Source organism: Meleagris gallopavo, chromosome 1 (genome assembly GCF_905368555.1).
Source record: "Meleagris gallopavo chromosome 1, MGAL_WU_HG_1.1, whole genome shotgun sequence".
NCBI classification, from domain to species: domain Eukaryota; kingdom Metazoa; phylum Chordata; class Aves; order Galliformes; family Phasianidae; genus Meleagris; species Meleagris gallopavo.
This window is the reverse complement of record NC_139404.1, coordinates 168,852,165-168,878,038: the sequence shown is the minus strand read 5'-3', so window position 1 is coordinate 168,878,038 and position 25,874 is coordinate 168,852,165. Positions and strand designations below refer to the sequence as shown.

Below are 25,874 nucleotides of genomic sequence, written 5' to 3'. Positions count from 1 at the left end.
AAGTTGACCTCTTCTTTTCTATGTCCTGGAGACTGTCTGGCATTCAGAGAGTTAGAGCATCCATCAGAGTCTTTATCTACCTCACAGGAGCTGGATTGTGAATTGCAGTATTTCTCGAGCACTGCATTTAAAGACTGTCAGCACCTTCACTCTGCATTGCTATAAAAGGAAATAAACGTTCAGACTGACTGAAAATGCTCCAAGCAGCTCAAACCATTTTATAATTATGCTGGAGGCAGATCTGAATGGTCCCACTGTCTTAGCAGCAATGAAAAAGGAAGAGCATGCTTTGCTGCTAAGTACTTTTACTTCTTGACTGTTGAAATCATCTGTCTGAATGAGGTTCAGTCAGCAATGTTTCCTAATTACAAAAGCTGGTGAATTGCTCTGCACTGTGTGCTGCATTCACAGAAGTTTTACTGTGGCTCCCAAAGGAAACTGTGTATGAACTAGGCTGCCAAATCTTTTGTGTAAAGCATTTGTCTATTTAAATAAATAAACCCCTGAAATGTCCATGTAGGGAGTTAAGAGTATTCGTACCAGGGAATACAATGGCTTCCACTGGGAAGAATAATGTCCTGAAGGAGCAGAGTGAGAAGAGAAGAGCAGGGCTTAACAATCATCTAATCAGACCTCAATCTTGCTAATATTGGATGAGCTGGAGACAAAACTAACTAGAATTTATTGAAAATAAATAAATAAATAAATGGGAAGCAAACATTATATATATACAGCCCTCTGATATAGCACTGGGGATATCAGTACCAAGGATTTTCATGCAAGTGTATTATCAATACCACTTAAAAGTAAGTTTTCAGTTTATCTTATTTGTAGATTCTTAGCGTTTTTCAGCAGTTTGTGTCTAGTCATCTGTTAGGCCTCTTTGATTGCTTTGTTTGATAGCTGCGAGTTAAGCATAGCTACACTGCAGGCCACAGGTCACACAAAATCAGCTCCTGAAAATATATGCCGATCTGACTCTGTTAGCTAAAAGCTCCTTCAGATTTCCCCCGAGATATAGAAAGCTGCCCAGTAGTTCACAGTACTCCATGTTGACAGTATGTGCAAGCATAACAACCTGTAGATTGAGGAGCCGTGAAGCTGCTCAATAGTATGTGCCAAAAACAGTCACTCTTCAGAGAAAGGTAAAATGCCACTTCTACATATTGACAGTGAAGTCAGATTGCTTAATATTTCATTTCCTCTTAGAAATGTCACTGCTCATCTGGGCACGGCTGGCTTTATTTTCTGTATGTTGTTGCCTTGTCAAAAGGTAACTTTTTTTTTTTACCACAGATGGACCTGTTGCTTGTGCTGTGACTTTTTCTGGTACATGCTGCCACCCGAGACCTCAAAAAATAAAAAAATAAAAAAATTAAAAAGTATTTTATATTACTATATTGACATTGTTGAGTAGTCTGTAAGAGTCTGGAATATAATAATTTGGGAAGTGAATCAATTTACAGCGGTATACTGTGGAATCTCTTGGTGATGGATTATTATAATCCTGAAACTAAGTACTCTGATCAGTGAAGGAGAAACAGTTTGAAACCTTCCAGAAACATCCGCTGTGCTCTGCAGCAGCAACATGCAGGAAAGGATTGGAGAGCTTGATGTGGGGAATGGCAACAAATGCCCTTCACAGCAAGTTTTTGGGTCAGGTTCCTGCAAGATGGGGGAACTGTATGGACACAGACTTGTTGAAGTCTATACACGGGAGCACGGTGACAAATGCTCTGCAAGAGGAGCTCTGATTTTAACCAGAAAGGTGGGTGCACCCCAATTGCACATTTCCTAGAAGTGTAGAAAACCAAGAGTATATTGACAGTTATTTGAAAATATAACTGGCTGTATCTCACTCATAATTCTTAACATGGCCACTGAGCTGTAGGGAAGAAATATTTTATTATTTCAAAGATGTTGTCCTAATTATAGCTTGGGTTTCAACTGAACTTTCCTTTTAGCGTTTCCTTACCAACAGATATTAGCATTCAGTGAAAGGAAATTCTTTCATAACCCTCAGTCCTGCTGGAAAGTGGGAGTTATTTTACTTTAAGACAAAAACCAGAAGCGATATTGATAGATTTGGAAATATTTGCCCTGGATGCTGTACAAACAGAAAGCTTACTGTTATTTTCAGAGAACAACCCCAATGCTTCCAATGGAGAACTACTGAACCACAGTGTATTATAGAAGCATCTACTACTGCCCTGTAGCAAGGTCCTCAGTAAACATCCAGTATACAACTACCTTTGTACTTTCTGTTCTTTGTCCTTTCCATTTATCAATAGGGAGTCCCTTCAGACCCAACCAGCCTGGTATCAGCTGAGCACCACAGTCTTACATCATATAACAGATTTTACTTAATATTCTTTCAAGTATTCATTATGTTCATTAATTCACTTTTCATTTTCTTCCTCTGGAACGGGCAAGATAAGGACACACAGCTGGCTTGCTTCAAAAAAAGGTTCTTTATTATCCAAATTTGGCTGTTGTTTTGCCTGTATAACCAATTAAAAGCTTTTTAAGTTTCTGATTTGTGAAGATGTAACTCATAAATAAAGACTAATTATTAATATTATGTTCCATGTATTTTGAATTTGCATGACTTTGGTTTAGTTAATTCTAAGATGATAAGAAATGTTTATGTAAGTGAAAAAAAAAGCCAAATAAGATACAGGGATATTTTTGTTTATAAAATGTCTATATATATTTTCATAGATATGTGTGTGTGCTTTCTCCATAGGAAACAAAGTTGGACAGTTAATCAGAAAATAACACAAAGCCAGATATAGAATTTTTATGACCTTTTGCCCACTGAATCTGTGCCTGAGATAAGCCAGTGGGCTTTTTGCCATTGGCTCCTATCAGTTTTGGATCAAGGTCAGAGCGTTTGGTCCCAGTCCATGGAAATGACTGTGATCCTCAGCAGAAAACAAAGTTTTCATTTGAACAGTTTGCTTTCCGTGCAGTTTCATGCTTTCAAAAGCCCTGGCTCCTGAAAACTGGCTTAAGGAATAGAGTAATATTATTGGGCTTAGCAGCAGAGGAATGTGAAGAAAATCACCTGCTCAGGAGTTCTGTGTAGCACACTGCCATCCATGATGTGATGAAGCACTCAGTTCTCTGGTGATAAGCTGGAGCAAAAGGGTTTTTGCCACATGACTGTTGGGAAAACAGCCCAAGAGCATAACACTGTTAAATGTACTTACGTACTAATTTTGCTGGACACTGTGAAGAGGGCCAGTTACCCACCACTGCTGGTGAGTGAAAAAAGAGTGAAGACATTCATACACAGTGAAGGACTGCATGCAGTTTTCGGAAGCTCTTGTAGCATCCAAGCAACAAGGCCACTGCCATTTCTATACCTCTGGTTCAACTGTTCAGGCTTGCCAACAGAAGTCCCATGTATAAAGAGGTCTATGCATGAGCATTTCCCTCTTCCAAACAGGGTCTGCCTCTGAGTGGAGCAGGGAAGATGGGATTGTTCTCTGTCTTTAATGTGCTATCTTGGAAGATGAGGCAGTGGCCTCCCTAAGTGTTTCATAATGAAAAGGTTTGGAAAATGACCTAAGTGGTTGCACGCCCACAGAATTACTTCTTGGGCTGCTGACTCTTGCTGCAGACAGGAGCTGGTAGCTGCTTCCCATGATAGCAGCAAACTCTCCCATCCCTATGAATAGTAAGATGCAGAAGTTTTCTCCCTGCTAACATAGACCTGCTGTTGGTTTCACTTCAGGTGAAAGATGGCTTTTCTCTGCTCTAGCATTATTTTATCACATGCACTCTGACAAGCCCATTTGATTACTGATTTATATCCACTCTGGTGAAAGTCACGCTTGAGGCACGTTTGCAGATGATCACACTCTAGTGATGCTCAGTATGACACACAGTGCCCTTTGAGAAGACATTTAAGGGCCACAAGATGTACGTGTGTGATGGAGGATCCTTAATATACAATTTATCTGCAGCCAAGGAAAGAAGACAGCAGTACTATGGGCCCTGATGGTGCAGATATACATAATAAAGTTATTCCATATGTTCCTTTCAAATTAACATTTTCCTCATGATGGTTTCATTTAATACGCTCATCATAACACTGCATAGACCTAACATACTGATACTCTTAGCAGATACATCCAGCAGACTAAAAAGCCATAAAGTTGCCCATGTAAGGAGCCTTTCCTCCCTCAAAAATTCAGAGAACATTTTGTTTCTTGGTGAGGAACATGAGAAAGGGCTACTGAGTTAAGTTTAATCCAGCAGCCATCTTTCCTGACACTGAACTTGAAACCGTGTTCCAAATTTTTCATCATTTTCTCTGATCCATCATTATTTAAATAACAATAATAAAAACACTGAATACTTACTAGAAGGCATACATTTTAAACTCTGTCTGCTTAGGGTATTACTCTCAAATGTCACTTCTAAAAAAAGACACATCTTAATTCTCCATGGTCTCTCTGAAAGGTTAAGTGTGTAGAATAGAATTAATGCTTATTTTGATGTATAGATTATCTTTCCTGTCATTCAGTTTGATATTTTTCATAGACTATTTCAAACTCCAGAATGACAGATAAATCACAGTTGCAAGTGATTTATGAATTTTCTATCAAGAAAAAGGAAATAGAGGAGTTAAGCCACCTCGGAAGCCAGCTAACTCTCATTTCAGAGTCAAAGCATTTTTGAAGTTTGGGTTTTTTCCTCCACGAAAATACATATGTATTTTGGGAAGGAACAAATACTGTGGGACTTAGTGAAAAACTGAGTCATTTCTCAACATGCAAGTTTTGAAAAATAATAGCTTATTTTACACAAAGAACATAATGCCCTCTTAAAATCCAGACAAGTCCTCTCAAACTTCATATTTATGCAGAAAATCTTCTCTTGGACTTAATATCTGCGTGACAGAATTTGCACTTTCAGAGAATACTGCATTAGTCCTTAGGACAAGAGGCTTGGGACTGCACACCATGCTGTTTGGGTGACAAAAGTCCCCAGCTCTAGAAGGGTTCCACTGCGAGAACTTCCTACTCAAACTGTGTCCTCCCGAATCCATTTCCAAAGATCTCACTTACATAAATAATCTACTGCACCAATTTCCTTCACCTCCACTTGCCTCGTTCAAATTTATATACAGATTCCTCCATAGCTCATTTTTTTCTCTACCTTGCATATTTGGAGATTAGTTGATAACCATTGTTCTATATTTAGCTATGCAAAGCAGAAAGGCAGCTGGGACCCAAAGTTTTATTTTCATTTGTTTTGCTGACTTGAAGCACGCATTTATCAAGAGTAAAATCTACACCACGACCTGCATGGTGGTTTTATATGATAAAATGATGAATTTGCAACCGAGGGAGGAGCCACAGTAGGTATAATTTGCACTGATTTTTTGCAAAGTTTTTGACACAGATTCTGTACCAAGATTGAGTCACTGTATTGTCCACTGGGTGGACAATCAGCCAGGGAAAAGCTTAGTTGTATGGCAAGGCTCAGAGAGTCTTAGTTACTGGTTGTACTTTACGTGGATGTCTGTGATAAGTGGGCTGTCACAGGTCTGTCTCGTGACCTGTTTTGTTTAATGGCCTTGTGAATGACTTGGAGGAGGTTAAGCGCTCTCATCAAATTTGAAGATGACATCAAGATGGGGAAACCAGTTAATAATGCACTTAAGTGCAGGGCTGCCATTCAGAAGGACTGAGGCAGACTGGGGTCACAGAATGAGAGGAATCTTATGAAATTCAGAAAGGGCAAATGCCAAGTCATGCACCTGGGAAGGAAGAAACCCCTGCGGTGATGCAGTTTGGGGCTGCTTGGCCAGGGAGCTGCTCTGCAGAAAGGATCTTGGAGCCGGAGACAGTGAGCAGTACAGGAGCCAGCAGCATGTCCTGCCATCAACAATGGGCAGCAGCCTCTTGGACTGCACTAAGAGGTGTAGGGCCAGCACCTGTAGGCAAGTGATTGTCCTCCTCTGATCAGCACATGTAGATATCACATCCAGTTTTGCCCACCCTGGTTGAAGAAAGATATCAGCAAAGTGGAGTAGGTCCAACAGAAGCAGCCATTTTTGATGTATATTTAGTTTGGTGAAAGGTGACAGAAAGGATGGAGATGAGCTCTTCTCACTGATGCTTGGTGGGAGAATGAGAGACATCGGTTGTTATTTGAAACAAGAGCTGTTCAGACTTGTTATAAGGAAAAATTCTTCCCCATGAAGACAGTCTGGGAGCACCACAGGCCACCAAGAGATGTACCATCATCAGTCTTTTAAAGGCTTTCATGATCAGATGAGATAAAACCCTGAGACACCTGTCCCTACCTTAAGCACTACATTGGATTAGAGATCTCCTCAAGGTCCCTTCCCACCTGATTTGTCCTGCAGAAGTATCCTGTGACTTATCCTAAGGTAGCTTCTGATACTGAACAGCAGTCTGTAACCATACGACTTTTTTCTATGTAGCTCCTGGATTAGATGTGATGGGTAAAACTTGCTTCCCGTAGAGTATTTCTTGGAAGCATCCTGTGACCACTGCCATCCATTTTGCGAATGAACCTCAGAATAGAGGGTGTTCTGGAACTCAGAAAACATCAAATCACACAGAGAGTGAAACTTTGAAATAATAATATAGTTTCAGAGGGAAAACTGTTTAAATAGTTTTAAAACAGAGCTTGATAAATTTCTAGGCAGGATTACATGATACAATTGCCAGTAATGACAGGGATAAAATTCAATAGCCTAGGAGCTTGCCCGTGTTTTCATGATTGTTTTGACAAATGAAGGGCCATGTTCCTCATCTTCAAGAACAAATAAATGGAAAATTAAACATAGTAAATATTTAATTGACAATTAATATGGTGAAATTGAAAGCAGTCTTTTTTCTGGTTCAAAGTTATTGGAGTTTGTAGCTCTGATGCCTGATGGCTGTAAAATATGGTATTCATATTCTAGAGCAAAATGACTATCAGAACCAAAATACACAAGTATGGACAAACCTAATTAAATTAAGCTGTGATTCATATCACAGCAGATGAAGGTTATACGATAACCAGCTACAGAGCAGATGCAGCATATATCATTGGCTTGATTATTCAAAATTGGTATTTTAGTCAATTCCAAATTAAAAAGGAGATTGTATACAGATTCAAAAAAAGTCAATCATTATGTATTTTATGGCATTGTAACAAAACAAAACAAAACAAAACAAGTAATTTTCTTCATGAAATAACTGCATAGTTTCAGTTTCTCAGTATAAATCATACCAGAATCTAACCGCAGGAAGATCTAAAACAAGACAATATGATCTCCATGCTGCAGTGACAAGGAACTAATGTAGGGAGGGTCAACATGAAAGTAATAACTTATATTTTTATAGTGATTATACTTATACAGCAAAATGCAGGTTCAGAGGAATAGAAGACATCTTTCTGCAGTTACACATCATGGAAAGGCAGCAAGAGGAATTTGCCAAGGATCCAACTCAAGCCAGGAGAACCACAGTCAACGTTGTGTTTATACCACTCTTGGTTTTAATAAAGCATCAATCTACAATACTGTGGGGTAAATTCATACTTACTGTGATAGTATATGGAATACCACTGATTTCCACCAGCAGGTTTTGGAACAGTTTATTGAGAAGGGATGAGCCCAGAAGACTTGGAAGCAGGAGGAAGGGGTGTAGTGCTCTGCATCCTACTGCTGCTGGTGCCGCAAGAAGAGCTTGCAGAGAGACAAGCTCACTTGCTGCTCCATGACTCCATGGCATGGTTGGTGTGGTTCTCACCAGAACTGCAACTGGATGTGATATGGCTATTATGGGCTAATCTGGGAAGGATAAGGTGCAATTTTATATTCATCACACAACACTATAAAGTGAAAAATAGTATGTAGCCTATAATCAACTTATATAAAATCCAGTTCATCGGTATAAGGACTGATCACTGTAACTGACATTGCTATTTCTATGCACTTCTGAAAAGCTGCCCAGTGCAATGTACAGATCAATTTAGAGTTTCAGAGTTACAACAGCACATATGCTATTAACCAGCAGAAACATAATTAGTATACACATTATAGCTTTGAAACAGGCAATGACAGAAGTATCATATTGGAAAAACAGAGTAGAAAAACACATTTGAATGGCAGCAACAGTGCTATGACTGAAAATCCCTTAAAAATTCCCATATCTCAAATTAATATTATTTTTCTTAACTATATTAAGAGGTCTTTTTAAAAATTATTTTTAGTTTTTTAAATACAGTGCCAGTACCTCATGAGGGGACTACCTCCCTTGTAGGCATTTTAGTCAGTGTGGCTGTTATTAAAATAGTAAGGATTTGTTTCAGTCAACTAAAAGGGATACCGATACTGTGTGAAATGCTGTGTCCAGGCCAGAATGGGGAAGGTCTCTGTGATGTCCTACACCATACCTAACAGCATCAGGCAAAAATGTCGGACGTGCTGGCTTGTCTTAAGTGCTAGCAGACATCCATCCTCAGGCTATGCAGATGAATCCTAAATGCATGTGTTTTACAAGGAAAAAAAGATACAGTATGGTTTAAAAGCTTTGATTATTTCCAAGACATTTTTTTAAATGGGGATCTAAGAAGGGAATTTTTTCATCTCATGACACAACCACAAATTGAAAGTATTGATCAAGGAAAAATTTATTTACAGAGATTTTTCAAATACAAACATAAAATAGCACATTTATATATAATTTTTTTTTTTACAAAAATGAATATTGAAATAATAAACATGGTACAGCACAATACGACATCAATGAGCTAAACATAACAGAGACAAAAATCTATGTCTGTAATAAGTTCCCTGTCAGTCTCGCATAACCAACAGAGTTCTACAGTACCGTAAGTGGAATTTTCAATGGACAGAAAAATGCCCATTTACTGCACTTCATAAAAGTACTATAGGCAACGGCTACATCTGCCAAGTTATTATGCTGCATTTTTGTAATAATGATGAAAACACAGAGGCTTAATAAAAGATCTATAGGGATGAATAAGCAATGGCTAAATGTTTGAGGAAGAGAAATGTGCAGAGAACATACAAAATACTGATAAAGTGGCTTATTGGTCCTTTTATTAGGTGTAATCTATAGATTAAAAAGTGTTGTAACACTGAAATTTAAACCACCAAAAAGAAGTTCTAAAAAAAAAAAAAAGAAAGAAAGAAGAATCGCACCAAAAAGGTTTCCTCTCTACTCATTTTGTGCCATGGTCAACATCTGTGTGTGTGTGCTTTTGGGAACACCGCATTGCAGGGGCACTGCCCCAGCCTCCCAGCAACATCTTTTCCTCACTAATCCCTCAATTAATTAGTGCACGCAGAATGTCACAATTTGCCAAAGTGGAGTTTTCCTTGTTTATGTGGTTACATTTCTGTGGGGTGGGCCACAGGCAGGTTCTGGTGAGGCCCTTCCCCAACCTGCCTGGCGGGGTGGCTTTGGTCCATGGTTCACCTTCTTCCCCAGGGCTCCCAATGCCACCCACCAGCCCATCCTACTGAGTTTCAGAATGAAAGCACTTAAAATTTTCCTTTTTGTTGTCATTGTGGTCCAGAAGACACCTGCAGGCCCCTTGTGCTTCTGGCGGCTGCCCGCACCGGGCCTGCTCAGTAGGGATACTGCTTCTGCTTCTTGCCTGAGAAGCAGGCCAGCCAGGTGCACACCAGCATGGCTGCTGCCGCACCCCCACCTGTGCAGTAGTAAGCCCAGCCGATTTCGCAGGTTCCTGCAAGGGAAACAGAGCAAGACATGATAGGAAAGGCAGAGGCTGCTGGCTCCAAACACATGTCAGCAGTAGAGCAGGTGCCTCTCGGCCTGCTAAACCCAAGTACAGCCTGTGGTACCATTCATTGCTTTACCCTGCAGCAAAAACGTGGAGGAACGCAGATGGGAGAACTATGAAAAAGCTATTTTTTCTACATAAATCTCTGCTCCAACAATATGCATTTACTGACGAAATAAATGAGCTCCCACATTTCTAAGCATATTTTCAGGACTTGTGGGTTTCCAATTGGACTGATTCGGGACAGCATCTGAAGCAGCAGAGTCATACCAGCTCCACAGTCTCATGTAATGTCTCCATCTAGGAGAAGAGGATATGAAGTGACAGGCCAGGACACTGGGTTCTCAAGAGGAGAAACAGAGACTTTCTAGGCCAAAGGAGCATGATGTTGTAGAACAAATTGTACAGGGGCTTCTATGGGAGAGGAGTCCACAAATCCTACCTCTTGCCTACCCTGCTAGTAGGGTGAGCAAGCAGTGTGCTCAAAGAGAAGTGATGGGCAACACACCAGTATGACAGTGACAAACCAGCACAGGACTAATAACAGCAGCAGAACAGTTGTGTGCTGGTGTAGTGGAAATGAAGATACCAGTGCATCCCAGTATTTTCACAAGTTGCCACCAAAAGCAAAACAGATCCTTAATTCACACTAAGATCAGACTGCCAGTGATTATCACATTTCATTAAAATACAAAAGGAGAGAGACTTCCCTGTTCCCACCCAATGTCTCCACCCATTACTTAAAACTTCATGGATATTTAGCCCAGTGTGTTTTCATAATGTCTTAATATGGCCTTCAATACTTTTAAAGGGCCTCAGTGTCATTATATAGGTCAAACTAATCCTCAAAAAAATGGTGTTGAGAAACCCCACAGTGAACCATAAATTGATTGCTCTCCTTCCAGGCAACACTGCTATTACTGTCTAAGTGGCCAAGAAGGCCAATAGCATCTTAGCTTCTATCAGAGAAAGTGTTGCCAGCAGGAGCAGAGAAGTGATCATCCCCGTGTACTCAGCACTGGTGAAGTTGCACTTTGAGTACTGTGTTCGTTTTGGGCTGATTGCTGCAAGAAAGACATTGAGGCTCTGGAGCATGTCCAGAGAAGGGCAATGAAGCTGGTGAGGGGTCTGGAGCACAGAATTTATGAGGTGCAGCTGAGGGAAATGAGATTGTTAGTTTGGAGAAGGGGAGGTTCAGGGTAAACCTTATCGCTCTCTACAATGGCTTGAAAGGAAGTTATGGTGAGGAGGGGGTCAGCCTCTTCTCCTGCGTAACTGGCAATAGGCCTCAAATTGGATGTCAGTAAATATTTCTTCTACAAAAGAGCGGTCAGGAGCTAGAACGGGCTGCCCAGGAAGGTAGTGGAGTCATCATCCCTGGTGGTGGAGATGTTCAAGTAACATTTAAATGTTGAAATGAGGGATATGGTTTAGTGGGAAATATTGGTGATAGGCAGACGGTTGGACTAGATCTTGGAGGTCTTTTCCAACCTTGGTGATTCTATGATTCTACTCCTCAGGACTTCAATCAGTCTTAATAGTCATCATCAATTTGGCTTCATCATGTCGGTCATCTTGATTTCGACTGTTTTCTCTCTCCTACTGAAGTACCATCTCTCTTCTCCGACCAGTAAGCACTCTCAGTAATACTACACCTCCTTCCCACCTGCTGGAAACTATTCCTCCCTCCAGAGAACAGAAGGTAACAACAGTTTCCACCTAGAAAGAGCTGAAACAGGTGGCACATCCATACTTTGTCCTAATGATGTTCTTGAGGACCAGGCTTGTCGACTGGACAGTTATCAAGACTGCTAATCCTGCCTTAGGCACAAGATGCACAAGATGTCTGTACATTTCAACATGTCAAAAGTATTAGCATGCCTGAAGGCAAACAGCATGTCCATCAGCTGTCTGCAGGATAGTGGCTGGCCAGTCTTATAACGAATGTGAGTGGGAGGCAACACTTATGTTCATGTCCCTTCTGCAGACATCGGGATGATGCCACAGCATGCAGCATACTACTTGTTTCATTTCTTCATAATACTCAATTTCTTTTTATTTCTATAAAAGGCTCAGTGAAACAACAATACTTCCATGATCAGAGAATTTTAGGAGCTGAGGCCTTGGGTTGGGCTCAGTATTAGCTCCCCTGAATGTGCTGCAGTAGAGAGAGATATTTATTTGGTTTTGTAATCTTGATGTGTTCCGTAGATTGAAACAATTCTTGGCTCCCTTACAAAAGACCACACAAAGAATCTGACTTGCAACAGAGAAGACCATCAGAAATCATGGAGAGCTGCCAAGTGCCTTCCAGTGTCCCTGGCAATGATCCTTGCCCGACTGTACACCAGTCTCTGGATAGGACAGACCTATCTCTGGACAATTCCTTTACCTGTACACACACGTCTGTGGTTTCTGCTGGGATTTTCAAAACCAGAATTAAGCACATACCATATGTCTAAATTCACTGGATTGCTTTGAAAATGATCATGTTTATACCAGAGTTGAAGGTGATCGACTACATCTGATAGGTCTTTTGAACTGTTAAGTATTCCTAAAGCTACAAAAGAATTGTAATGGCAGCTTCAAAATTTAAAACTTTCTCATTGTGATGCTTCCAAGTATAGAAACTAAACATTTAAATACTACTTAAAAATAGTTTAAAGATTTGCCTGCTTGCACTGCCCAAAGCTGTGACCTACATGGAATAGAGTGAAGTAAATTTGACCTTTGCATGATGTGATTTCAACTTCTGCTCACTGGTCATTGAAGAGGAGAAGAGTGCACCTAATACATATTAAGAAGGCATGTTAAATTAGTATCAGAGATGTGTCTAACAAATACACCATGCACATTCAGTCTTGGATGAGGAGAATAGCATCTATTTCTTCATACCGTGCTCCATTTACTCTAAGGATCACTGTCCTACTTAGTGCTCTGAGGCATGGCAGGCAGTCCCTTAATCTAACAAATGCAATCTAGTTCACAGGTGTGAACTGGGTCAAGATGAACAAATATAAGAACGGGAGAGTGCAGAACAATGGATGAAAGAACAGGAAGCTTGACCTTTGAGCAATAATAACAAAGCAATAAACCTGGCCATTATTTCCAGCCTGTGTCAGGAGCAATGGGAGGCCTCAGACAAAACAGCTTGATCTGTACTTGGATGATGCTGAGCAGAACAGCATTTCAAGCTATTTCAAGTGCAGAAGAAGCGCCTGCAGCAGGGAAGGTCTGAGGGCATAGGACTTAGCCATACTTTTCATTTTAAGTAGAGGTAAGTCCTAAGTTCATAGATTAGTATAGCTATGAGGCCAGAGAGAATCTATTTTAAAAGTACTTGTTGAAATGAAAGATTGCCTAAACTGCATAGCTACATGTCAAACCGAAAATATACTACCCTTATTGTGCAAGAAAAAAATGTTTCTGCATTAGTGTTCTCATTTTACTATGTGTATTTGCTATTTTAATCCCCTGCACCCTCAAGAAAAATTAGTGGTTGCCAATAATTGGGCAAATTAACTGCAGTTTAAATTGCAGAGTTGTTTTTCTTTCACTTTGATATTAAGCTATCAATTTATAAGAAAAATGAAGCTTTATGAAAAGTAGGGTTAATAAGTAATTAAATATAGTACCAAATGGAAAGAGATACACCTATCAAAATGCTTTATCATGGCAAATATAGACTTTGCTTTCTAGCATTTTATTTTTTACAAATCAGTTACTATTACTTGCTAATTAGTTACAATTAATTATTAATTACTAGTTTTTATAAATAGTGCAATAACAGGTGCTGTAGAATAATCCTTTCTCATGTTCAACCTTTACTGTACTGACATCAGTGCGACTAACCATGTATTCAGAGGAAAGCAAATGATTAAAAACTTTACACAGAACCAGGCTTGAATTTGGCCATCAAGAAGGGCACTTTGCCTTCACACAGCCCAGAATATTAAACATCAGAATTATTGAAATAATTTTTTGAAATTAACGCCAAATCTCTAGAATGAAGAGCAATGCTACCTAATTACATGATAGAATTAAATAAGTGCAATTTTGTAAATTTTCACATACACAGAAAAGGTGTTCTTTTCCTCAAGAGTGAAGAGAAATATATATTTGTAGAAGTGTGCCAGGGGTGTGTGGAGATGCATGCAAGAATGTGTACATGTTCCTGCGCATAAGATGGGCTGATCTTGTTTCATGCCAAAGTAAACTCCCCACCAACTGAAGTGCTCTTCTGGCTGATACAGATGATACGCACCACAGCAACTCCCTTCTCTGCATGGAAGTGTTGCTGCTCTTTACTAATCAGTCTTTACCTAACAGATCAGTATGTAGGAGAAAATGTGAGCTGCGGTTTTGGTTTTTTATTAATTCTGGAAAGGAAAGCATAACTAATTGGAGCTTTTGCCTTCTGGTGACTCAGTGAAGCAGAACCATCCAAGTCAGCTCTGGTAAAACTGGCATTATGAACTCTCTTTTCACATTTGAGATAGGCAGTAAGAGAGCGTCAGGATTAACTGTGAAATCAGACAATCACAGACCTTGCAGCTATAGAGCTGGATGGCCACTTTCCAAGCAAACAAAAGGAGGGAAGAGTAGCATTATCATGCTCCTCTCCTTTGTAAAAGGACTGAAAGACATTGCAGTCCCTGAGGATGAAGTACAAAAGCAAGGTGAATGAGGACAGCATCAAAGAAGGACTCAGCAGAAAGATATCCCATAGAATATAAAACAATATTTGCTAAATTGAAAAACATCAGTGAATGTGAAAGGCTAGTGTTGCAGTGATGGAAGGGATTATTCACAAAAACTTCCATGCCTCTTCCTGATTTCTAACGTAATCCTCAAGGCCGTGAAATGTGACCTCTGTTCCCTTCCCCTCCTCCAATATGTAAGGCAAATAAAGATTAAGAGAAATTTGGGAGTGAGTGAACTTTGGCAACAGGAACTTTGTGGATACTTGATCTCCTGTGGAGCTGTTCCAGGATCCAGTTGCTAAAACTGAATTTTACCAGGATTTATACTTCTGATGTCTTATAAAAAAAAACATATAGTTATCAAGGTCCTGGAAATAACATATGTTGTTCATCTAAAATAACAATAATTGGCACTTATGGAAACTATCCAGAATATGAAAGTGTCTTGGATGCAAATTTGTTAATTGCAAGACTTAGTATCTTAAATATTTGCACCTTATTTACTGTTAATGTCGGGGCTATCTTGAGCTTTCAGCCTGCCAGTATTTGGCAGGCTCTGAACAGTTAATCCTAAGTACAGTCTGTTTTCCAAGATTAAGGAAAAAGGGTTTCAGATTTGCCCACACTGAAGAATACAAATAATATACCTTCAAAAATAAAAGATACAATTGTTACTTGCAAAAACTTGTGCAAGAACTCTAATTAACAGTTTCATATGAGAGTCCTGTACTACAGGGGAATGTGAATTCCTGTGATCAATCAGGGTGCTGAAAAAAGTAATCAAAGAAGAAACCAAGAAATGTGATGTTAAGGGATGTATTGGGATTTAGAGATACGAAAGCCACAAATGAATGTAAAAGATAATCAGCTAATTAATAGGAAGGGACAATTATTTTGAAACAAAGCCAAGATAAATAGCTAAAGAATATTTTTCTTGACAGCTACACAATGAAAAAACATCATTTGAAATCACCTTCAAAAGCAGGGAAAGAAGTCAAAACTTGGAATGCATCCAGAAAGGATTCAAGTAGTTATGTGAAACAAAGAAAGTATGCTATGTAAGGTAAATCTGCAGCTGAACAAACAGCACAATACACAATGATCAATTTGGTGAAGGTGGTTTCTTTTTGTCTACTGTATGGATCGGACTTTCCGAAGGCCTCTTCAAAAATATATTACTTCTTTCATGTGTAGAGCTCATGCTATTTTGGTTAATTATTACTGGCAAAATCAATTGCATGAGTATTTTGGTTTGTCATAGAATCATAGAATGGCTTGGGTTGGAAGAAACCTTAAAGCCCACCCAGCCCTAACCCAGTGAGCAGTGCCACCAAGCAGCTCAGGCTGCCCAGGGCCCCATCCAACCTGGCCTTGAGTTCCTCCAGGGTTGGGGCACCCACAGCTTCTCTGGGCAGCCTCATGAAGTTCAGAAGTGTAAAAGTGGCAAAAGAAGCAACAACTTTCAAGTTGTTCAGCTCTGCTGTTTGCAAACACTCCCATGGCAAAATCCTTCTTTCTTTGAAGGATACAAATAATATACCTTCAAAATTGCATAATTTTGTTTAATCAAATCTTGAATTTGCTGTGTGGATTTATTGTGAAACAGCAAAGGAGAAACAGGTGGATGGTTGGACTGGATGATATCAGAGATCTTTTTCAACCTTAATGACTCTGTGATTCTATGAAATACTTTGTGACAATTACAATGCTCAAAATCCCAAGAGCAAATAGCTCATGTACTACTAAACAGGAGCTCTCTCAGACCACTGGAAGAAGTCAGCAGAAAGCTCACTTACTCTATAAAATGAAATTAATTTCATCTCTCCCTGGACATTCACAATGCAGAAATCCACACTGGATTAGTTCCCCAGATCGCCTCTGGAGACAGCGGAGAGAAAAAGTGTGATGCATTTCATTTTAAGGTAGTCATCTAAAGTACACTGAGTGGACCCTAGTCTAGTAGTAGTACCTAGTTTTAATCCCTTTATTTGTGAAGGGATCCCAAATAGCAAGTTTAGATGCCCTTTTCTAGTAATAAGGAGCAGCAGGCACTTGCTCCCAGGTGGTCTGAGTCCCCTTCTGGTTGTTCCTCTTTGCCTCCCTTCACTCCAGAGGGTTCTTGGTCTAACTCTGGCAAAGGTAGGTTAGACAGGATATATTCACCAAAGTCTTGCAAAGAAATAAGAATGAAAGATAACTAGGTAGCACCAAAGAGGAAATGTTTCTTGATGAAACAACTCTCTTTACTAGCACAAAAGCTGACTAATTCATTTATCTATGAGCTTAGCAGCTGCAGCTCAGGCACGCTTATAAAAACTGTGCTCAGCCCCAGTAAAATCTCTGAGCCGCGCGAGGGGATCTGTGAACAAAGCAACCAGCTTTCTCAGAAGGATTGCTCATAAAAATAGAGCTATAAAGCCTTTGCCTTTAATAGGATTCTAATAAATTGTCCTCCCCTCTAAGCGCTTTCCTTGATAGTTTTGGCACTGTATGTCAACGCTCAGCCAGATGTTGAGATGATGCCACCTAAGGCCCAATTAACTAGTTGACAAAGCTCATTTTAATGTTCACTGCTCTCTGTGAGAGTTGTTTTGTTTGGTTTTGTTTTTTTTTTTTTATGTTGTTGTTTTAGTAACTGCAGTTTGCTTTTAGAGATCATTTACTCTCATATTCCTCTAGCAAAAATAATTATCAAGGCAACAGTTGTCTTTAAGATTGAAGTCCTTTAAAAATGATAGAGAGGAACCTTAATAATAATGATCTTTGGAAACAAATATCCTTCTACAGAGAAGCTTCTGAGATCTTCTGAGGACAATTTAGCTGATAGTTAAGCGCAGGGTGGAAGCCAGCCTGTGAAGTTGCTCTCCACGCAGACACATTCACCAGGGGAGCCCTCTCCCAACAGCCCAAAAAATCGGAGGGCAAATGAAGGTACATGTTTGCAGCCATCTGCTTGGGTTGCTTTGGCTGCTGCTGCATTAGACTTCCCTATGCATGACGATCAGCAACGGAGCGTGACAGCTGGAGGACACGAAACAACGGGAGAGGATCTAGTGGGACTTTGAAGAAGAAAGAGGGAAGGGGATGTTCCCAGCCTCAGAAGGATGGCATGAACTCAAACAAGCACAGAAGGCATGTCAGGCAGGCTGTGGCAGCAGCCACAGGGTGGGTAGGCAGGGCATGGCATGCCTACAGCCACACCTGAGTCCTGCCAGCACTTACTGCCAGATCTGTGATTTTCACCACCTTTATTAGCAAATAAAAGCATCATGAAACTCAAAGATATGCCCTGAAAGTAGTTTGAACAGCAAACAGCGAGCTTCTGTGTGGGATCTTCCTTAGCACCAGTAGAAAATAAAACAGGTCTATGGCATATACAACATAAAGAGTAATGTCTCATAAAAAGAGGTAGGATATCAAAAATTCAGGCTAAACCCTGGCTGCCTAGCACACTGGACTTCCTCAAAGGAAGACTATTTTTTTTTTCCCCATACAGTTCAACTTAAAATTTGAGGTTTAAATTAAATAAAATGTCTTCATTCTTTCAGGTTAATATCATTTCATACCTCTGGTGGTAGGGGAGTGGCAGCTAGAAATGAGATGAAATTTCCTAAGGCACCTAAAGTGGCATGAGTCATCAACATTTAAACAAGTGAATCTCACTCCAGATAAGCATTTTGCTGTTCGGGCACTTGGGTATTGCTCATGTGTTGCTGTTTTACCAGATGCCAACCAAGGCTTGATTTTGTGAATTAAGTTGAACATGTCCTGTCCTCTCCAACACTTTCTGTGGGATTTAGCTTTCTCCACACCCATCACAACAGAGATGAGCATGCAACAACTGAGCAGCCTCTGCATGGGCATCAAGGGAAAGTGATGGCCTGAAATGAAGTTTCTTGTTGAGTTTAGACATTCAACCCCAATGCTAACGTAAACACACAAATGTACACCAGTACTGTCTTAAAAAAACATGCAAGTTCAGAAGGCTTTTTATCAAAGTAGGAGTTTTGCAAAATGTAGATGCGTTTTCATATATCTGGTGCAGTCTTCACTTTAATGCAGACTCACTTTAATGTTCATTCCCTCGCTTTAAAGAATTTCCTGCTTAAAAAGAAGTATTTTTTTGAGCTGGTATTCTTGTCTGGTACAGTTAGAAATGAAAACAAAACAGGGTATTAGCCTCTCAAGCTCAGCAAAATTGAACGTGTGCTACGTGTTATAGTTATAAAGGTACTTGCTTTGAGGAAATTGCCTGCAAGTTCCTTTAGCAGGCCACAGGATTCTGCAGATCTGACTCACATTCACACCCTTCGGTCAGCAGCTGTGTACTGCTGAGGATGATGTGCCACAGCAGTGCTGTCCTGAATGAGCTCACGGGTGACTCCGGTGCGTACATAATGCAGCATAACAGCAACAGCTTGCGTGGTGACAAGAGATTATGACTGTGATCCTTCCTCAGGGATTTGGTAAAAGAGAAAGGCAGTCAAATTATCATGTGTACTGGTAGTTTTGTAACTCCAGTCTCTATCTAAGGTAATGATAATTAGACAAAAGACTTTCAGTCAGTCACTTGACAAACAATTATATGAGTTTAAAACATGACCATCTTTTTCCTCTCACCCTTATTTATTATTATTATCATCCTTCTCGGAGTTTCCAACCTAAAAACAGCAGAAGAATTCTCTGCTTCGTAGACTGATGTTTCGGTGGAAACTCAGCTGCACCCACGATCTTAGGTGGCCACAGCATGGAATGAGGTCCCAGTGCCTCCGTACAGGTCTCACCAGATTGCAGGGACTTGGGAATCATAACAGAGATCTGGAAATACCACAGCAACCTTGCTGCAACAAGGTTTACCAGGAATCATTTGTCATAGTTCTAGTTTATCGTGGTGTTCTTTTCACTGTGGCAAAAACAGATTGCTAGAGATGAGCAGACAGGTCCTTCTACAGGTGTGCCAGTCTGTCTATTTACAGAGGTTACTCCTCTCCTCATTAGCAAAGCAGCTCATCTATTGAATGCAATTTAATCAACAAATGGGGTTATCCTTGGCAGGGTATCTTCAATTGAAGAATGACTCTCCTTTGTAGAGATCAAATTGTACAAACACTTTTATTTGATCAAAAAGTTAGACCAATTAAATGCACATTTGTTAAGTAAACCACTTGGATGTAGTTCACTTAAAAAAAAATAATCAAATGAATATCCAATGTTAAAGAGAGCAGCAAACCGGTGGGCATGTCACAATGTCAGCTCAGTTTTCTAGAAGAGAATATCCTAATCCACTTACACGTAAATGAAAATCCTGCAGCCTTTTTAAGTATTTCCTTCGAACAGACACAAAAATGTGTTTGTTTGATGGGTACAGAGGAAGGGGGTCCCCTCTTCACAATCTGGGCTGTCTCATCACTATTTAGAAAGCCTATCAGTCTAAAGCCTTTTCAGAATGCATGAAGAGATAGAGAATCACATCTTATCTAGCACACTCACTAAGGATTAGGCTTTTTATGGGTTCTTAGCATTGCTATTTATTTCTTCTATCTAGTTATGAGCATGTTACGGAGATTTTTTGTCTTGTTTTGTTAAGCCATTTTCATTTAATAGCTAATTTTGAAACATTTCTGGTTAGCATTACATTTTAGGTAGCACAATTCCCCTGCTTCACAAGTGAGTTCTTGCAGTTCTTTCTCTGCACCTTCCTCTTGTCCTTCTCATCCTCTTATGATGTAAATGCAGCTCCTGGTTTATTTTTTTCTATCTCCAATATCAAGGTTCTTTTCATTTTGCCAGAAAAATCTGGTCACCAGAAAATCTTTCTAATTGCTGAACCCCTACCTTTACTGGCCCTATGGTCAAACCTGGTGAGCTTTGAGCCTCCTTTACTAATGTACATATTCACCATGGCCCTCTTTATCCTGATCAGCATCCCTTTGAACATCCTCCCCTTTGAAAGTAACCACATGCACCAAATGAGGATCCTGTTGCCATCCTTAGTAGCACACATGGCAGCAGGAGGAGCAAGACTATCACTCACATTGCCACCATTTACCCCACCAGCAAAGTAGCCCAGGGCTCATGGCAGCTTACCTTTCCCAGGGGCAGATTATGAATGCAGTGCATGTATGTGTGGTTCTTGAGGCAACTCATTTCACAGACTCAGGAATAGAAAGCATATCACTGCAGCTTAATCAAATTAAATATTCAAATGAAAGCAATAATTACTAAAATTTGTCTTGAGACTGGGTGAGATTAAGTCTTTGAAACATCATTTTTGTTCTGCTGGCTATAATGAGTAAACTAGTCTCTAATGATGCAGAAAAGACTGGAGGGTTTGGGTTATCACCAATGAAGAGATATATATCAAATCAGATGAGCAGTATGGCCATTAAACAGCCCTTGGACAGTATACCTCTGCCTTACAAATGACTTTGATAACAGCATCAACCAGGCACTGACATTAACTTAAAAAAATCCAAGACACACATTTAAATTCACTGCCAGTCTATATGGAAAAGAAATAGCTCAGTGGCAGAGCTGCCTGGTGAAAATTACTGCATCGGGTTTCAGCTCTCATTATAATCTGTTAATTAATGTGTTAACACAAGATTCCTAAAGATCTGCAAGACCAGCACTGCCATCAAGTCTAGGCACGCAAAATACATGCCCTGCACAAGTCCAGAAAATACAGTAAGAGTACACATCTCCACAGTTAACATTGTATGTCCCCTGTTCATGGTCTTTATGTATACCAGGAGGAAAAGCTGAAATCTTTCATGTGGATTCCTTCACTGTTTTAAATGGGGAAATGGCTCAATTTATGAAAATAAATGAATGAGTCAAGAATCAGATGTAGAAGGTGGCCTTGGAGACTGCTCTGGCTGTAAGCATGACTGTATTTAAGGTCACAGTTTCATAGAATCATGGAACCATTAAGGTTGGTAAAGACCACTAAGACCATCTAGTCCAGCTGTCATCCCATTACCACAGTGTGTTCCTCAGTGGCACATCAGTTTGAAGCTGCCTAAGTGAGTTGTCAGAAAAATAACCAGGAATAGTAACACTTTTCTGCACTCCGAGGAGAGCAGTGACTGAAGCCTGGGAAGGGGCAGGCTGTCAGGAGCTTCAAGTTGGCACTGCAGGAGCAACCTTTCATGCCATTTCATGCACCCATGAGAGGCCAAATGGGCTGGCGAGGAACCAATCCAGACTTATGGAAGGGACCGGCCAAAAACAAACCCAGCTATTCCTTGCAACAGCTGCTGTCTTCTTGGTCTTTTTACTGTATTCACTGAGACACACCTTTCCATGGAACCAGGAATCTTTGAGTTATTATTTTTCTGCTAGTTAACTATATGTTTGTGTTCTCATAGCTATCACATGCATATTTTTCAAGTATTAAGTGCAAAAAAAAAAAAAAAAAAAAAGATTGCAGGAACTTTTTATACTTCATTGAAAGAAAATTTAATATTAATAGTACAGATGGATATTAAAGTTCAGAAAACAAGGTAAAGCTTCTAGGGCACATTACACATCCCCTGGGTGACTTGCAAATCTAGAATCATAGAATGTTTTGGGTTGTAAGGAACGTTAAAGAACATCTGGCTGCAATCCCAATGCCATGGGGCAGGACACCTTCCCCTAGCTGGAAGAAACACCTGTAACATAGATTTTGTCCACTGTTCTTTGCACTGGAGTTACTGTCAAGCTTCTGTGAGCCAAGCGCACACAGGTATGGAAAGAGTTTCTAACAGCAGCCATAAGGCTTAGTTCATAGTGTCTGGGAATGGGGAGCTGTGTTCCTTCATGGAAACTGGAGCTCAGTGTGCATGGATGTGGGATGCTCAGTCTCTTCTGCTCCTACAGGAAGACTGCAGGTCCCCTTCTTTCTCAAGTAACACAGGACTAGAGAGCACTTACAGAGTAGGAAAGCAGCAGCCGCATTCATCCTTCTAGCTTAACAAGGACCTGCATGTTCATTCAAACATCAGATCCCAATCATCCACACTATCTCCCTGTTGGGTGCCTGTTCTCAATCACCCTAATGATCTCTCTAGAGGTAACTTGCCCTGTACTGTGTGGTTGTGAGCATAGCTTCACTGCATTTTTGGCTCTCATTTAGTGTCAGCACAGACATTGCTGGTTGCTTGCTTGTGAAAAGGCAGTCACAGGGGACAAGTGTTATTTACCATCTTCCCAAGGTTGTGTATAACCAAAACCATATTCCCAGGCTTGGATTAGAAGGCCATAAGCATGCCAGACTTCAAAGACCACTAACTGCTCTCATTGTGGATTACCCCAATCCGTGACATGATGGCCCTGCTTACCCTGCCAAGATCTCTTGGAGTGTTCACTCACATATTGTAAGACTACTCCATCTGATGTCTTAAATATAAATACACGTACATTTATTTATTATATTTTATAATATTCTGCTGGAAAATATTTTCAGTAAACTACCGTGCCTTAGCACTACATCAGAAACACACAATACGAGTACCCTATCCTACACAACTGAGTTGCTCCTCCAAACCTGCATTCAGATCTTCATTTGCTTTCATGGACAATGGACAGAAGAGTATAATACAACTGAAACACTCTGATGGAAACTTACCCAATTCAAACTGGTTGGAAAGGTTGCCACAGGTTTGTCTGACTTCTTCACTGTCCCATCCAAGAGGATAGAGAGCACAACCAGAGCCAATCAACAGACCTAGGGAGAGAAGAGAGAGAAGTTTACACAAGCAATTTCCATTAGCTTAAACACAGGCTAGAAGTCAAGCTGCCACTGAAGAATCTCAGATTTAAAAAACAGCAATTTTTATCCTGAGAACAGTAGGAAATCATTTGATCTTGTACTGCTGCATTTTGGTTTTCCAGCTGCTTAGTGTGCTGGAGGTAGCCAGGGTGGCTCAGCACCAGATGCCAGCCTCAGCTTCTGGAGCTGCTACCCGAGAGCTTTTAAACTCCCCTTTGACTCTGCCGAACTGCTACATGCACTGCTTGGAAAGCTCAACACAGGGTTAAACAGAAGCTGTGTTAATCACAGCATTTACAAGCTGATTGCTTCTGATTAATTAAAACAACAATCAACCAGGGTCTATCATGGTTCCAGCAGGAGAAAGTAAACTGACAGTTGTGCTAATCCCTTGTCATTTTCTTTTGTTTTTCACCACTTCAAAAGCCAAGGAAGAGTGATTTCATGTCACCTGATCAATTCATACCACAGGTACATGCTGCACATTTTCCTTGTATTATTTCAGCAGAAACAACAGAGCTCTTGAGCCATTCTATCTGTAATTGTGTTTGGCTTAACATTCACGGCACACATTGCTTTCTCCAGTCCTCACACTGTCCAAAACAGAAATGCTTGAGCTAAGCAAGCCTTTTCACAAGATCTTGCTGGGAATCATCCAATGGGCCATGATTATTTTGTAGAAGTGGCATTTTTATCATATTGCATTCTCAGCTGTCATGACAGCAGCTGCCCAAGAGCAGGTGTAGCTGTCAAGATCTTTCTGTTATTTTTTTTTTTTAACAAGGACAGCCAAGAGAATAACTTTATGTGTGCTAAATCATTTAATTTTACCTCCTTTGTCTCAGATCTTCTCTATAAGACTGGAAACAAATCACTACGTAAATAACAGACTATAACATACGTAAATAACAGACAGGGTGCTATTTGAGGGATGAAAAGGCAGACAGGACCGCAGAAAGTTGGCAGCATGGATTTTCAGCAGTGCCTTTTTCCTGTTAAGTAGACTGGGACAGGGTTTCAACTCCTACAGCCATTGCTGGCAAGCTTTGGGCAAGTCCCTTGGCCTCCCACCACCTCGCTTTTCTTCTCCTGACAATAAGAATAAAGGCAATGTGGTCGCTGGCAAAGTGCCTCTGTAATTATGCTCCTACTGCAGCAAAGCCCTGGGTGTGGTGACAGAGGCCCTATGGATGTCACACCTGTCCGCTAAGAGTCCAGAGAGTGATTCTGACTCAGAGCATGGGCTTAGCTGTGCATTTCTACAGCCTCTATCCTCACAATACCTCAATTTTTTATACTGCTGACACCTGTAAGATACAGAAATCACTTCTTTATTTTCTTGACTTGCTTGAAGATGCACCTTTCTCCACATGTTTTGATGCTCTTAGCACCTTAGCTGTAACCAAAGGAACAGTAGCCCCTCCAAGCACACCTGTCACTGTTCAGGGCCCAATGTTCACTCCTCCTTAGATCTTCTTGCTACTCTTGTTTACTTCTTTTTTTTGTTCAACAGACACTGCCTGTTCCTCTCTCCATCCCTACGTAGCATAACAGAAAATAAATCATTGAGGCAGCCCCTCTCAAGTGGAACATTCACTCAGCAGCTGTGAAGACAGAAAAGCAATTAAGGCCACATGAATGCAGGACTTTGCTTGGCCTAGATGTGGTTGCTTCTAATCTCCTCACTACCAGCTCCCACAGTATCATCTGATTTTTTTCCCCAGGGCTGCAGAGCTGACAGAAGCTGGTAGAATCCATGTAAATGAGAGTGCCTTCTCATTAAGTTCTCTGGAAGTATGTTTCTCACACAAGAGAACTTAGGCTTCTTATTAACAAATACAGACTCAAAACTGTTAAAGACAGCTTAAGATTTTTGCAGAAATACATAACTGATTCTCACGTGAACTGCTAGAGCAAGAAGGTCACTGCGAAGCAATTACAGCATAGCTGACGTCCTAGGAGTGGGCAGGACCTATAGGGCAAGAAGGAACTTCACTACTGATGATAAGAAAGGCTGAGGAAGACAAAATGAGCTCCTGGACATGAAAGACAGATGATGGACAGTGGTATCCCCATGTTGGCTGTGACACAGAATCATAGAATTACAGAATCATTAAGGTTGGAAAAGACCACTAAGATCACTAAGTTCAACATCACCCATCCCCACCATTCCCATAACCATTTACCACAGTGCCACATCTGCATGGTTCTTGAACACCTCCAGGGACAGTAACATCCCATGGGCTGCCTAGTGCCAGCAGTAATATCCAAGCAGACCAGCTCAGAAAGCTGCACGACTGTGTGCATATAATGGTGCGGATCTGCCCCGTTGTTTTCAGTAGCATTCTACGTGACTGGAACAAAGCTGGTACCACTACAGTCTAAATAGGCAGTGAATCTAGGAACTGGCATTTCAATTCCCTTATTTTATGTAATACAAGTGTGAAGTGTGCCAAAAGCCCGTAACATTAATAACACTTGGATAAGAGCACTTCAGCCCCTTCCTCCCCTTCCAGTCAATCCACTCATGTTTGTAAGCAACTAAACGTGTGGATCAGACCTTGGGAAAGCAAAAAGACTGCATGCTATTATCTCTAATAATCCATACG

General features: G+C 40.5%; 1 protein-coding gene across 1 annotated transcript in view; it reads right to left on the bottom strand.

Moving 5' to 3' along the window:
- Positions 1–8,649: 8,649 nt before the first annotated feature.
- LHFPL6 (LHFPL tetraspan subfamily member 6) overlaps positions 8,650–25,874 on the bottom strand; it is a 135,942-nt gene continuing 118,717 nt past the window's right edge. The window contains exons 3-4 of the mRNA XM_085215956.1: positions 23,122–23,220; positions 8,650–9,750 (exon numbers count right to left, since the gene is read on the bottom strand). Of these exons, the coding sequence (XP_085072082.1) occupies positions 9,632–9,750; positions 23,122–23,220 (218 nt within the window). The 3' untranslated portion in view covers positions 8,650–9,631. The remainder of the gene's footprint in view (positions 9,751–23,121; positions 23,221–25,874) is intronic.